The sequence below is a fragment of the Furipterus horrens genome, unplaced genomic scaffold, assembly GCF_987537825.1.
Source record: "Furipterus horrens unplaced genomic scaffold, mFurHor1.1.pri manual_scaffold_11, whole genome shotgun sequence".
Classification (NCBI taxonomy): Eukaryota; Metazoa; Chordata; class Mammalia; order Chiroptera; family Furipteridae; genus Furipterus; species Furipterus horrens.
The window spans coordinates 90,546,122-90,561,927 of record NW_028327181.1 but is presented as its reverse complement, the minus strand read 5'-3'; the positions used below and the strand labels follow the sequence as shown (position 1 = coordinate 90,561,927).

The 15,806-nt window shown below is 36.9% G+C and overlaps 1 protein-coding gene and 1 long non-coding RNA gene across 2 annotated transcripts; both read left to right on the top strand.

The window, feature by feature from the left end:
- The first annotated feature begins 230 nt into the window (after positions 1-230).
- LOC149998835 (uncharacterized) lies at positions 231-7,393 on the top strand. The gene is made up of 4 exons (XR_016514340.1): positions 231-311; positions 2,416-2,515; positions 4,816-4,855; positions 7,349-7,393. It is a non-coding gene; the product is annotated as an uncharacterized LOC149998835 (long non-coding RNA).
- On the top strand, positions 7,390-14,657 carry LOC149998834 (vesicle-fusing ATPase-like). Its single transcript, XM_090257578.1, has 5 exons — positions 7,390-7,515; positions 10,194-10,301; positions 10,776-10,851; positions 13,093-13,248; positions 14,638-14,657. The coding sequence occupies exons 1-5, from the start codon at positions 7,393-7,395 to the stop codon at positions 14,655-14,657; spliced, it is 483 nt and encodes a 160-aa protein (XP_090113704.1). The 5' UTR covers positions 7,390-7,392.
- Positions 14,658-15,806: the final 1,149 nt, after the last annotated feature.

Below are 15,806 nucleotides of genomic sequence, written 5' to 3'. Positions count from 1 at the left end.
ACTCTGGTTGGCGGTGTGCTGTGATTGGCACGCCCACAAAAGCGTGCGCAATGAGGAAGGGACAGCTTTCCAAAGAGGGGATTTGCTGTTATCACAGATGGAGGGGTGCTGGGGGTCAGAAACAGTAGTTGTTTATGACAGGTGATGTGTAGAGGATAACAAGGCATCAACTGTTCTTTAAGTTTATAAGAGATAATTTTATTTTCCTAATTCTTGACTTTTTAGAGTATGCAAGCTGCGAGATGTCCTACCGATGAATTATCTTTAACCAACTGTGCAGTTGTGAACGAAAAAGATTTCCAGTCGGGCCAGTGAGTATCTAACTTTGTTATTCTTCTAACCTGTTAGGTGGTATTTTAGAAAGTTCTGATGAGACCTTATTTTTCAGTAAACTTAAGAATAATCTTTTATTCCTCTTGCTTACTTAACAAATGGAGATGAGAGTTATGTATTTCAGTCTTTACTGTGTTAAATTTTCATAATTATAAAGTCTTTAAATTCATACATTGCGTTTTATAACTTTTTTTAATCAATTTTTCTTAGCATAACTAAACATACTGATTGTATGAATAACATCGTCATTAGGTTTTTGGCTCTGGAGTCAGTTGTCTGAGTTTGGATTCTGGCCCCGCCAATTATGAACCTGATGACCACAGATAAGTTACCGTCTCTGTGTTGTGATCTATAAAATGGGGATGATGACAATATCTTCCTCACGGTATCTGTAAAGATTGAGTTATACAGATAGAACACTTAGAACAGTGCCTAGCACATTAGCAGGTCCTCAGGAAGTGTCAGCCATTTTGATCATTGCTGCTAAGATAATTTAAGAGACATGAAAATTAGAAGATGCACAACAAATGTAGGATCTTTACAAGCATTTTTCATTGTCATTTATTTTAACTGATTCATGTCACCCGCTGGCAGAACTTCTAAAGGCCCTGCTACCAAATTCGGTGCCATCCCTGTACTTCCAAGGTTGGCTGTGGTCAGGAGATGAAGGGACTGTACCAGAAGGCAGACGAGGGAGATAAGGAACAAAGAAGCAGGATTGTAACTGAGCCTTTCTGTGTGTGTGTGTGTGTGTGTGTGTGTGTGTGTGTGTGTGTGTTTTGAGCCTTCTATGAAATATGTGAGTTTCACAGAGTAGAATTGGTAATAACCTGTGGTTTTCAGCTTTAGGGTGAGGGGCTGTACTACATGATTGTATTGATATTGTTTTCAGTTCTAAAAATGCTGTGATGCTCAGTCAAAGACCAATCTTGCCACATATAAACTGGAGTGTAGATCATCTGTGTGAGAATTTGTTATGGAATTCTTCTGCGTGTGTCAAGTGTTCACTGTGCTTACAATGGGGTTACTTAAAATATAGTAGCTATCAGGACCTTGTGTGCTAGTGGCAAACTGATATATATAGAAACATTAGCCATTGATATTAAAAAATTATAGCATTCTAAAAGATAATTTAAAGAAAGATAGTATATAACAGTTTAAAGCTTCTGTCTCACACTCAGTTCTTGGTAGTTTCTTAGTGTAAGAGAATATTATGAGATGACTATATTTTATCTGTAATAAGTTATCTATTATAACATCTGAGCAGGGTGAATTAGCACAAAATGTTTTGAAATAGTAAATATTGATATCTATATGAAAGCTGATATATTGTGTGAAAAATATTTTATTTTTACCATCTTCTTTGTTTTACAGGTTGTTATTGTTTCAACTTGTTGTGAGAATCTGCAAAGAGATTTAAACACTTGTCCTAAAAACAATTTCAAAATTTTTTCTTATTTATTTATCTTTAGAGAGGGAGGAAAAGAGGGAGAAAGAGAGGGAGAGAAACATCAATGTGTGGTTGCCTCTCACATGCTCCCTAATGGGGATCTGACATGCAACCTAGTCATGTGCCCTGACTGGGAATCGAACCCGTGACCCTTTGGTTCACAGGCAGGCACTCAATCCACTGAGCCACACCAGCCAGGACAAAACTAACCTTTTTTGCTTGTCATATCCTGCTTCTTCTATCTTTGATTCCCTCCTGCTTTTTATTCTATTTAGGAAGTGAAATAATTTTCAGGAGAAAAAAAATTTATCTCATTTTAATTAATAGAGGACTCTAAATTACTGGCATCAGTTTTATATAAGGTGGAAATGTGATGAAGTTGGTGTGCTGGATGGTGTGTACTCTCTTGAACTTGGTCTTCATTCTGCTTGATGTGTGTTTGGCCCAAGGTGCTCCTTATGCCTGGGAAACATTGAGAATCGCTGAGGTTTTGGAAATGGAATTAGGACTCTCCTACAATGCCGTGTTTCCACCTGGTCCTCATTGTCTCAGTGGTTGGACATGAACACATTCGGAAGTGATATTCTTCGTCTCCTTTGACGTGGAATCCTGACTGTATTTCTGTCTTCCAGGCATGTGGTTGTGAGGACCTCCCCCAACCACAGGTACACATTTACGTTGAGGACCCATCCATCCGTGGTTCCAGGGAGCATTGCATTCAGCTTACCTCAGGTAACTGGGATATTGATTTATTCTCTTCCATTCTTGAAAGTCATAGGAGAATCAGTTCATTTAAAGCAAGCATCAGTCACCCTATAACTGTACTGAAGCACATTGAAGAAAAACATCTAGGTAATATATGTGGAATTTAAAGATATATCCTTTATTGCCTATTTTACTGTGTCTGCCTTTTATTGCCTTGATTTTTTTCTAACTTAAAAAAATTCTGAATATCAATTAGCTATCAGATAAGGTGTCAAGTTACTTTAATGTTAACTCCCAGGGTAACAGAGAAGATATAAAAATAACATTGAGTTGTGAAATTGACATCTACTAATAGTGCTTTTTTAAATGCAGTGATGTCAGACTAAAGCTATGATATGAGTAATTGTTATCCCAAATTACAACCTAATTTGCTGGACTCCAGTAATGACTGAAAGGGTAAAGATCACATTTGTAACTGTTGGTGGATTCTTTGGAGGGAAAATTGTCCAGCACTGCCCCGGGCATGTAATACATAATCTAGGAGTACCACAAGTTCTAGTCTCTGTCCTTTTCTCCCTATTCCCACAGTCTTAAGCATTGTAAATACTACCCCTACCTTCTTCTAGTATACTAGCTAGTAAGCATTGATTTACTCCTCTTGAGGTCTAGGGAAAGAGATCAAACTCTCGTTTTGGGAACTATTAAATATCACTTGAAGCTCTCAGAAATTAATGGGAAGTCTTCACTCACTGTTTCCCTTTTTCCTGTTTGGATACATTTCCATTATCAGGACTACTTTTCACATTTGTTTCTATAGATCAAAGGTTTGAGATGTTCCAGGGTTTACCACCTTTCACAGAGCTCCATTTGGGATTTTGGTGGTTAGAAATGGGGTTTCTGAGTATTTCTCCTTATCTTTCTGCTATTAAAAGAATTTCTCCAACATTTACTATAGGCTAGGTATGATTCTAAGTACAGTAGTCCCTCTCTATATCGTGGTTCACTTATTACGGCCTCACTATATCGTGGGATTTTTAAAAATATTATATTTAATTATTTATCATGGATTTTTTGCTATATTGCGGGATTCTGCAGTGCTGTACAGTAAATACTAAGATAAATGTAAAGTTCCTACTTCATGGATTTTCACCTATCGCTGGGGGGTCTAGAACATAATACCCATGATAAGTGAGGGAATCACTGTACTTTTGCATGCATTCACTCATTTAATTCTCAAAACAACCTTATAATATAGACACGATTATCATCCTTTGAGGCTGTCTTTGGGATTAAAGTACAGAACCTAAATGTGGCTTCTCTGTGACCCTAGGTCTGGACTTAACCAGCAGACTGTTGATTTTTGGCCAAAAATTATTTTTCTCATTGTTCTTTGGCCTGTTATCAGTGATTACTAATTTTGAACCTATACCAGGCCAGTCCCGAATTCCTGCCTAAACACAATCTGGCCTGCCTGCATGCATTATTGCTCCTGTAATCAGTCATAACCTGGGAGAAGCTGAAGTCTGGCCACAAATGCCTGAAAATCCTTTGGCTAGTACTCAAAGACTAGTTGTGACCATATGTGTGTGTGTGTGTGTGTGTGTGTGTGTGTGTGTGTTACTATAACCAACAGTGTAACTAACCACACTACATTTAGAACACTGAAATATTATCTAATACTACAAAGACCTTCAAGAGGACTATGTTATCCAAAGGAGCATCTACCCAGTGGTGCCGGCTTTCCTTTAAAAAGGCAAGCTTTGTATGTTTGGGGTTGGATGTTCAGATATACACTGTAGCACGTAAGTTTCCTAGACTGCTGTAGCAGTACCAGCTTACAATAACAGAAGTTTATTCTCACAGTCCTGGAGGGTGGGGTCTGAAGCCAAGGCATCAGTGGGGCTGTAGCCAGCCAAGGCGTCAGTGGGGATGTGCTCTCTCTGAAGGCAGCAGGGCAGGACCTGTTCCATGCTTAGCCTCTGGTGTTTCTGCCGGTCCTTGATGTTCTTCTGCTGGTAGATGTATCGCGCCAGTCTCTGCCTTCATCACCTGACTTTCTCCCCACGTGTCTGTGTGTCTTCCTTTCTTATAAGGACACCAACCATACTGGCTTAGGACCCACCCTGATTTGATGTGACCTCATCTTAATTTGATTCCATGTGCAAAGACCTTTTTTCCACATACGGTCACATTCACGGGTGCCAGGGTCCAGAGATACCATGTTTTGGTCTTTGAATGTGTTCCTGAAATTCAGAGAAATTCCTCTTTTCCTCATTTATCTAATTTTGATTGATTTGGCTTTGTCTTTTTTCTCTTTTATTTTACAGCGAAAATGGGCTGGACTTTCTATTGGGCAAGACATAGATGGTAGGTAAATATTTTAGCTACCTGAAGGAGATTTTCTCATAGTTATGGAGATCTGTACCCTTCTCTGTTAGTGGCCTTAGGTCCTTATACACTCATCTTAATCATATTACTTGTTAAGTCTATGAGATGGACAGTAACTAGTTATGGTACCTATATCCCTGCCTCTTTATCTGCCTGCTATTCTGCCTGGAAATTACAATCTAAAAGGGGAAAGAATATCCACATATTCACAATCTGTGTAGAAGTGCTAAGATAGAATAGGAAAGGAGAGTGGTATAAAGGGGAGTGCTAATTCAATGGTTCTGGAACCCCAGTTCTATCTACAAGGTGAGAATTCCTTAGTCAAGGCAGTGATTTTACTCTTAGGAATCTTCCGAAAGAATCATTTAGTCTCCTCTTCATCTAGAAATGCCATATTTTAAGTATTACAGACTGATGTTCAGTAACACGGTTGGCAGTTATACTATACCTATCATTATGATATCTAAGTTTATTCAAAGCATTGGTATAATTGTTTTTGCTTATAAAAATATTTTTATTAGGCTTTGACATCGAACTGCTATTAGCCATAAAATAAGAGAACATTTTCAACCTTCCTGCCCTTTTTGACACCTGCCCCTTTGGGGGCTGGTGATGGTGTTGGTGTTCGTGCTACCTGCGCTTCTGTCCACGGCACAGCCTGTAGCGTTCAAAACTGCTGTTAACAGCTCGGTCTTTTCTATTTAGGAACATGGACCTAGATTAAGTGCACTTGAAAACTATACTCAGTGATGATGATGTTTTAATTATAGTTATTCAATTCTTTGCTATAAAGATGATACACACATATATTCATATGTGTATATACACACATACATATGTATGCATTGTGTCATTATGGAATTGTTTTAGAGTCTTTAATGCACAAAATGGTGTCATACTATACAAATATTTCTGCAATGTACTTTTTTTACTCAGTGGTATGCTTTAATGGGCCATTCATCTGCATTAAATACACATCATTTTTAATTGCTGTACAATATTTCATATTTGCCATACTTTCTTCATCATTTCCCGACTGATTGGCATTTTTCCAGTGTTTGAATATTACAAATAATGCTTCGATGAAAGTCTCTATTGATCTATTTTTAAGCAAATATTCAAGAGTCTTTCTGGGAGAGACACTGAAAGTGGAATTGCTGAATCAACTAATTCATATTTACATTAATATTTCATCCTATACATATCTTCACTCTGTGGGGAAACAACAAAGCTCTCTTGCTTGTGAATGTTACTTAGCATATAAACGGTACTTTCTGGGAAATGTTAAGAACAAAATATCCAGAAGTGGAGGGGGCAGGAGAATATTCTGAAACTTCCAACTGAGATTTGCAATGTGACCCTCAGTACATATTCCACCCCTTAGCCTGGCTTTCTTTGTTAATTTGCTTTTGAAAATGTTTATCTTTAAAATATGTGTGTCCCTCTTTATAATAGCAAATCAAAATATAAAAATATGATTACACAAGAAATTTTATTCAAAGAATTTACAGAGAAGTCTTGTACATAACTCGAGTAGCTAGGCTTTAAGAAATAAGTTTAGAACATAAGTTACAGTATGAAAGATCATAAAGATTTATCCAATACAGTCTTCTTGTTTTATAGATAGGACAAATCAAGGCACAAAGAGCTAAATGATTCTTTTAGTTACTAACAGAATCTATTGTTATGAAACACACAGACCTCAAAGTCTGTCTTCTTTTTTATTAGCATGGAGACTATGGTAGGTTTTTCGTTTGTGTGGTGTTTTGCTGTTATTTCATTTAAACAGTTCATCAATATATTAAACATCTAAATACACTGTTAGGTGCTATTAATACAAAGATGAGTTAAAACATGTACAGCATGTAGAACTTACTGTAGTTCCTTGGATAAAGTAGGTGCTCAGCAAATATTTTTATAGTATTAAAGAAATGTTAAACTCTTAAGTTGCTTTGAAGCAAACCCCCATAGTAAGCACTATTTCTCCAGCCTTTTTTGCGGGGGGCAGTGGCAGGGAGCTGTCCTGCATCCCACTTTGTTAGGGCAAAAGAGTCCACACATCTCTCGCCTTAGCTCTTTCTTGTGTCAAAAGAATAGTCTGTTTGGGAATAACATTCCATGTCACCATCCCTGGAACTTCAAATACTGTCGTTCTGAGGAGATGCTGAGGTCTTTTGGGGGCGGTAGGGGCCCATGATTTCCCCGTGGGAGTCGAATGAGGAATAAAAGTAGGTGAGTGTTGTTCAGTGTGTTCTAACTGATTCAGACGGGGAAGAAAATCTCAAGTGGTGATTACTATGTTTTAAAATCTGTGCTTGTGCCCTCCTCGCCCCCCAACGAAGGCCACGTATAGCTCCCTTTTGGTCCAGTTCTGCTATGATTCATTTAGGCAAGACTTTTAGTTACTTGAAACATAGCAAGTAGTTGGCGTTCCTTTGATTTTAAAAAGAAAATGCTTCTTTTTGTCCCTAGTGTCCTTATATACATTTGACAAGGCCAAACAATGCATTGGCACAATGACCATCGAGATTGATTTCCTGCAGAAAAAAAGCATCGACTCCAACCCTTATGATACTGACAAGATGGCAGCAGAATTTATTCAGCAGTTCAACAACCAGGCCTTCTCGGTGGGACAGCAGGTAGTTTGACATGTGCTTTCCTTCCTTTCACTTCATAGGCATTCTAATCCCAGCCGTTGTCCAAAATTATTCTGCTTTTAAAAAACCGAGAGGAGCTTTGCATAGGAACAGGCATATCTAAGATGTGTGATAACAAGTGAGGGAAATGTTCCCCAAAATTCTAAAGTTCCTTTAGGCTACAGTGTCATTTATAAGTGCATACTTAAGCAGCTTTTCCATCTGTACCTTTGGGAACACTGCAAACATACATGTCTCAAATGTCTTCCTTTGCTTATTTTAGGGCATTTGTTTGTCTTTGGGTGTCTTTCTCTTTTACTGATACATTTTTGTAGAAAAGAAGTTCTTAACTTTTTTTGGTTATGAACCTCTGAGAATCTTAAGGAAATTAAGTATATATATATATATATATATATATATATATATATATATATATATATTTCAGTTTTTTGTTGTTTTTTTTTTTAATAAAACTTCTGAAGCCCTGATTTTATCTCCTTTAAAATGATATTATTGATGTCGGCCCTTTGTTTGGATTTCAATTGATAGCATTTGTTCGTACACATAAATACATAAATAATCATTGCTTTTTTGCCTGTACATTACATTTGTTTCCCTCTCCGTGACTTTTCTTAATCATTCCTAATTCCTTCCTCCTACCGTAGCTCCATAGCAGTGGTCCTCAAAGTGGGGTCCTAAGGCCCCTGGGGGTCCCTGAGGCTCTTCCAGGGGCTTTGCAGAGTCAGAACTGTTTTCATATTAACACCGAGACCTATGTGTCTTTTCCCCTCCTTTCTCACGGGCAAACGGAGTTCGCAGACAGGTGCCGGTGCAGCACAGCGACTGCGGGAGCAGGCCCGGCCCGGCCGTCCGCAGGGAGAGACGCACGGAAGTGTGACGGCGCCGCTCTCCCGGCTTGGCTTGTTGATTTTGGAAAATAGAGAGTATTTTATCAATTAAAAATATTCATGATGGATTTATTAGTTATTTTTAGGTTAATAAATAAATTTTAGTTTTTTGTTCTAATTTCTACTATAGTAAATATCAATAGATATGACCCATATAAAAAGAGGCTTCTGGGAGTCTTCAAAAATTTTTGGCTTATAAAGGGATCCTGAGACTGAAATATTTGAGAACCCTTGCTTTCGGCATTCTGAGAATGACTGCCTGGACCAGCCTTGCAGTCTCTCACGGGAAGGCATGTGAGATGGGGAGGGAGAGGAGTGGTAGAAGGAAAGAGTTGTTGGAGTAAGACTGCTGTGTCTTTTCATTCTCTTGTTCAGTGGAGTAGATCTGGGGCAAGACTCTTAAGAATTTGATAATCCACACATTATAATGTCAAACTTTTGCAAGTAGACACTGAATTACTGATAGACAGGACAAGGATACAGTACATTTATTATTATTTTTAAGAATACTAGAATTGGAATGAACCTCGGAATTGGTCTCGTCTAACCTCTTCGTTTTGCAAATGAAGAATTTTAGGTCCAGGAAAGGTAAATGACATGCCCTGGCGACACACCCAAGGGTGTCACTGAGACAAGAATCCACTAGTCAATTGACCAATTAATGAAACAAATATTTATTGAATGCCTAGTCTGTTCCAGATGCTATTTTAGGCACTGTAGATCAACAGGGAACAAAATACACATAATCCCTGCCCTCATAGAGCTTACTTTCTAGTTTGGGAAGGTAGGAAATAAGAAAGAAATGCCATAACTGTTAAGGACTTTGATGTAAGCAAAACGGATGATGCCCTAGGGAGCCACTGTGGTGCTGCTTTGGATTAAATGGTCTGAGAATGCTCCCCAAGAGGACATTTAGTTGATAATGTGTTGACTACCTGTTCATTGCTTTTGGAACTATACTATGTTCCTCTGGACGCCTACATTTTTGGACTGATAGTTGAGCTCAAGTCACCTCGCTAAACCTCATTGTTTTTACCTTCTCCTTTAGCTTTTGTATTTTAGTAGAAAATGCTTGGAAGAATGCTTACTAGAAAATGCATTGGTATCTGTAATTATTTTAAGCCAAATAACATGCAGACGTCTATAAACCCATGAAAGAAAATTCTCCATAATACAGAGAAAAAAATAAATATCTTACCCCAAATCACTGTTCTTTGTATTTATTCCCTTTCATAGCAGTAGTAGCAGTGGCAGAACTGACAGTCAGCTTTGCCTCCTGCAGTTACTGTTATGCCCGGCATGTAGGAGAGGGCCTCGCTTATGGAAAGCACTCAGTAAATACTTGGCAAGTGACGGCATCAGACGCTGTCACTGCGCTCGTATGGGAGGCATTCGTATTGGTTTTAGAAAAGCATAGATATCAGGGTCCCAGAGCCAGGCTGAATCATTCTCTGAGACTCTGGGTCCCCTGGCTTAGCCCCCGTCTGGATCTCAGCTTCCTCACTGATTAAAATGGAGGAATAATTTCTGTCTCCAAGAGAGTTTGTGACTGTTAATCACATAACTTCCTGGGGTGGTTGTATACAGCAAATAACTCAATAAATGTTAGCTCCCTTTTCCTCTCATTGGTTAGGTGGGTAGTTTGCCTGTGAGGCAGACTTAAGAGGAACACACAGGACAAAGTTGCTTTTGTGCATTTGGAAAACATTGGTGATGATGTGAGAACCAAACCATTATATCATGAAGTGATTTCTCTGCCTCTTTTCCGCACAGCTTGTGTTCAGCTTCAATGAAAAGCTTTTCGGCTTACTAGTAAAGGATCTTGAAGCCATGGATCCCAGCATCCTGAAGGGAGAGTCTGCGTCAGGTAAAAGACAGAAGGTATGTTTTATTTCTAATAATTTGTATTAGATAATCTTTATGATGTGCATTATGCAGACTAATAGAATTTTTCTACCAATTCTCTTGCTCAGTGATTTATTTCATATTATGTATCCTTTTACAATAGTAGGGAGAGAAAATTGCTTTTATAGCGAACAGTTATTAAAATATAACATAAAATACACTTATTTGCAGACCTAATAGTAATTTGGAGTTTGTAATCCTAGTTGAATGCAAATAATATGTATTTTAAATAAATAATAACAGTAAGACAAGCATTATGAAAAGACATATGCATTGAAGTAAAGAAAATAGGAATAACTGGAAGATACTTATGGCAAAAGTAAATGTCACTTAGATGATAGTTTACAGATTGCTCAGAAAGACCTCATTTCCCTTTGTTTTTGGCTTTGCTTTGAGAAGTCCAGAAGTCTGCTATTAGACTGCTATACTCATTATTGTCTTTCTGTACAGATTGAAGTAGGACTGGTTGTCGGAAACAGTCAAGTTGCATTTGAAAAAGCAGAAAATTCATCACTCAATCTTATTGGTAAGACTTGCAGTTTTTAGAAGATTCTGAATGAAGTGGGATCATCTCTGTTAATTATATGCGACCCAACTACAGTGGTTTCCAAGTGGGAGGGAGAGTAGGGGTACCTCCCTTGAGAAAAGCTTTGCACAAAATCACAATGTGCTAATGAAGAAAAAGTTTGACACCTTCACTAGATCAGCACTGACCAACAGAAATGTAATGTGAGCCACATATGTAATTTTTAATGTCCTAGTAACCATTCTATAAATAAGGGAAAAGATACAGATAAAATTACTTTTTAAAGTTTTTATATTGAGAGAAGTTGAGGCTTACAGGAGATTTGCAAAAGTAGTTCAGAGAGTTCCTATATACCCTTCACCTGCTTCCTCTGATGTTACATCTTAAATAACCATAGTACAATTACCAAAACTAAATTATCATGGTTACATTGCTACTAACTAAACCACAGACTGTTTTCAGATTTCACCAGTTTTTTTCATTATGTCCTTTTTCTGTTTCGGGATCTCACGTTGCTTTTAGTTGTTTAGTCTCCGTAGTCTTCTCTAGTCTCTGACAGTTCCTCAGACTGCCATGGTCTGTTATGACCTTGAGAAGTGGTCGGTTATTTTGTAGAATGTCTCCCATCTGGTTGTGTGGATGTTACATGAAATACTGGCATCCCTTCTGTTAGTGGCTGAGTTAAATGATGACTGAGTAGGTGCAGAAAGGCTTTCCTATGGATTCATGGTTCAGTCATACTCTTTTACATTAGCCCTGCTTTTATTAGATTAAAATAATGCAGATTTGGCCTTAAGAAGAGTAACTCACCAGTAATTAAGTTGATATCTACTCCAATAGAAAGAGAATTTTCATTGGTTGCATGTTATCATATCCAAGGTTATTTAACTTTCTTAGAACGTGTGACCTTTTTTTCTTGATTCATAGATTATTTTTACCTCTTACTGTTATTTTCTTAATTATAAAGTAAGATATTTATTTTATAAAAATGGATAGACACCCCAAAACAGCTCATGCAACTAAAATTTTTAAATTTGATTTTATTTTAATACTGTTTTATAATTTGTTCTTTCTGCTTAACATATTTCAAGCATCTTGATAAATACAGCTTTTCAACATAATTTTTAATGACTATATATGTCATTTTATGGATGTAGGATTATCAAAATCTATTATCAATTCATTGCATTTCTACAGTGATTTCTTTGTATTCTGTGTTTTGTACACCTTTTGTTGAGATAGCTTGTCCCAGCGGAGTTGTGTGGCTTTCATACCATGTGGGTATTTCTGAGTAATTCATGCAAAGGTGTAATTGATAAGTTTTTTTCCCATTGTAAAATAAAATTGTGTTGTGATTTAGCATGCAGTAAGTATGGCCACAAGAGGGCAGTAGAGCATAAGAAAAATATTTTCCGTAGCTTCGTAAAGGACGTGTTAAGTCCACAGAACTCTAACCAAAAAACTACTGTCTAGGATAAACTTTTTCTAATGCAACCTTTCCTTCTCTAATTAAAAAATATATATATAATATTACTGTCTTTTTTTATTTATAGTAGAGTCTACTGGGGAACTTTTATTCTTTGTGTTTGTGATAATTAATGTTGTTCTCTTAAATTACTTTAGGTGGCACTATGACATTTGAGTTAAATAATTTTTGTCTGAAAGAATTTGAAAGCCGAATTTTGAAATCATTCAAGACTTTAGGATGATTTTAGACTTTTGTGTACAAGTGAAGAAAAAGCAAATAAGAAACCGATCTTACTCAGGCTGAGGGGTTATATACTCAATTATAAATTTAATCTTGATAAATATAGTGTGTATTTTTAAATTTACACTTGCTTTGGGAACCTTGAGGGACTGCTAGATTTCAGTTTCATTTCTGGCAGCTAGTGTTGTCTTCATCAGATATGCACATGGTGTTTCTTCTAATCAACCAAATTAGTTTACCATGGTTAGGATTAAAAGTTGATGAGACCAAGCTCCGTGGATTGATTACAAATGGACTGCAGCAGGAGTTTAGTGAGTCCTTTTGAAAGTGTTTTACTGACCCTAAATGGGGACCAGGCAAAGCAGTTAACATAGCAAAACTCATCCTTATTAGAAAATCAGCTAAGAGCATGTTGTTCATCTTTGTATAAAGGTAGCTTCTCTTTGTTCATTGAGGATGCCCAGTGAGCTCTATATTTTTACACTTACTGATGAAGTCCTCATTTCACATTTGATTATCTTTGTTTGACACAGGCAAGGCTAAAACCAAGGAAAACCGCCAGTCTATCATCAATCCTGACTGGAACTTTGAAAAAATGGGAATAGGAGGTCTGGACAAGGAATTTTCAGATATTTTTCGACGAGCATTTGCTTCCCGAGTGTTTCCTCCAGAGATTGTGGAGCAGATGGGTGAGTTTAAAAAGGAAAACTTGATAAAATCTTGTATTGTTTAAAAAAAAAAAAAATTAGTGTGATGAAGTCTCTTTTCAGTAATGTTTTGAAATTATTCTTCAGACCTGCCAAAGTATTTTTCTCTTTTAATGTCCTTTAAAGAGCTTTCTAAAATTTTTTTGATGTGTTAGAATTTTTTAAAATTACATTTTATATTTATGGGGAAATTATAGAACTATTTGTGGGCTTTCTCCATTTTATTTATTTTTTCAAGTATGTTTTTCTATTGGACATACTTAGAAATTTTATTTTATTTATTTATGAATGTTTTTACATAGGGCATATTTAGAAATTTCACCCAACTAAAAATTCACTGTAGGGGTGAGCTTTACTCTGCTGAATGATCATTATCTATTAGACTGTGTGTGATTTCTAATATTAGCTGTTGCTTCTTTGTATTGAGCTGTTACATTACTTAATTAGTGCATCTCCATACCTAATAAATGGATACTTGGTTTTTAAATTAAATAAGTTTCGTCCCATATGACAAATGCAGGGTATACATAGGAATTTCCATATTGCATACAAAGAAATGCACTATTCATTTATCGCTTTGTTCTTGAAGGTTTATTAAATCTATCTGTGTGAAGTGGCATTATTTGCCCTAGCAGAAGTGCTGTCATAGCTGTTTTCATATCGATATTATAGGTTGAATTGGAATGTGAGCCACAGAATATCTCAGAAAGGAATTTCTAACAACAGCTTCTGAAAGACCGTTGGTATGAAAACAGTCTCCAAAAAAAAACAACTGAAGGAATATGAATATATTACTTCTCTCAGCCCCATCATTCTTTATCTTTAAATTGCTACTGGGAGATAAAAGTATATTCATAATGGTGGGGATAAGCTCTGCTTTCTAGGCACTAAGTGCTTGGTTCTATCAGCCTTCTGTTGTTGGCATCTTTTCTGCCTGGTCGCTCACTCTGATAAATTACAGGCACAGCACACACCTGTTCACTGGGTAAAGGTCGAGTTTGGAATTGGATTAAGAGAAAATGACAGGGACCCTCATCACCTGGGTTTTATACACCTTGAAATGGCAATAACATACTTTTTTATTTGAAAGATTCAAAGGCCAAGTCCATAAAAAAACAATTCTAATTTGAAAAACAGTAAAAAATGTGATAGTGTACCTTCTCGGCAATGTATATTTTGAAGAACAATAAATCCATAAAATGTTTTTGATCAAGACATGAAAATATTGTTTAAGGGCATTGTAGATATAGGCAGACATAAAAGGATGATTCCAAATGTTTTGAGTTATTCTTGTAGAATTTTATTTTCTGGATTTCAAGAGTGAGCTCTGGTACAGAAAGAGTCTAATGATTCTGTTTCTTTGAACATTAGACTATCCAGCCAACAAGTAGAACAATAACTGCTTCTGTAAAGCCCTATCTTTTAATTATATTATAAATATTTTCTCACAGTTGGAAGCTACAGACAATTCAGTTATTCAGATACTAGATTTGTGTTTGTGCGTTATCTAAACCTTGCTCATTAGGGTCTCTGTCTGAGGTTGGGCAGATAATTCATAAAGGAGTAAAACTCGTATTGGTTGATTTGTGATTTTACCAGCTGTCAAAGAGTTTGAAAGTAAACTCAAACAGATAACAGAATTTCTGAGTGAATTTAGTCTTGTGTTTCTGCGATCTGTATTGAAATCAGTTGAATTATAATATTATGCTTTTGTTTTTATTAACATGCTATTTGACTAAAGACCATGGATTTGAATTGTTTGTGAGTGCTACTATCCAGAACCCTTTTTATGGATTTATTTTTCTAATGTCTTTATACTAATTTAATTAGACAAAAGAAAAGTTCTGTCCTTTCAAATATATTTTTGTTTTATGATATTTATTGATGTGAGAGAGAGAGACGAAGGACGGGAGAGAGAGAGGAAGAGAGAAACATGGATTTGTTGTTCCACGTCTTTATGCATCTTCGGTTGCTAAATATATTTGGAAGAGTACTGGGGCCTGAATTAGATGTGAGGAGTCAGGGATAGCTGTGCTTCTCTGTGTGGTAACTGGGTGGATGGTTGTGCCAAGCACCGGGAGAGGGAGGGTTTGGGGAGGACTGGATGTGTTACCAGAAGAGGAAGAGGGATGAGGCTGGGTTAAAAAGAACATGTTAAATTTGAGATGCTTGGGAATCGTCCAGGTGGTACTTTATTAGGAATACTAATCTAGAGCTCAGGACCGGAAGTACAAATCCATGCTAGTATTTTAAACTATGGAACCAGATAAGTCACTTGGAGAAACCTGGCAATGGGTCAGGTCAGGTAAATGAGAGCCAGCAAAGGACACTGATAAATGAGTGTTTGAAGAAAGAATGATCAGATAATCCAACACTAATAAAAAGTGGTTACAGCTACACAGATGAGGCAGAGGGGTGAGCAAGGTTTGTCATTTTTTTTAGGGGGCTGGGTATCAAGCATGTGATTTACTCAGAATTCTTTTAAGAAATGTTCAGCTCTGTCAGATGCTGCTCTGTGGTCTAGAAGACAGAATAAAGTC

Excerpts from the sequence above, each read along its gene's own strand:
- LOC149998834 (XM_090257578.1), top strand. The coding sequence starts at position 7,393 with ATGACCATCGAGATTGATTTCCTGCAGAAAAAAAGCATCGACTCCAAC. Across the intron at positions 10,302-10,775 it reads CGTCAGGTAAAAGACAGAAG|ATTGAAGTAGGACTGGTTGT; the intron begins GTATGTTTTATT and ends CTTTCTGTACAG. Across the intron at positions 10,852-13,092 it reads TTCATCACTCAATCTTATTG|GCAAGGCTAAAACCAAGGAA; the intron begins GTAAGACTTGCA and ends TGTTTGACACAG.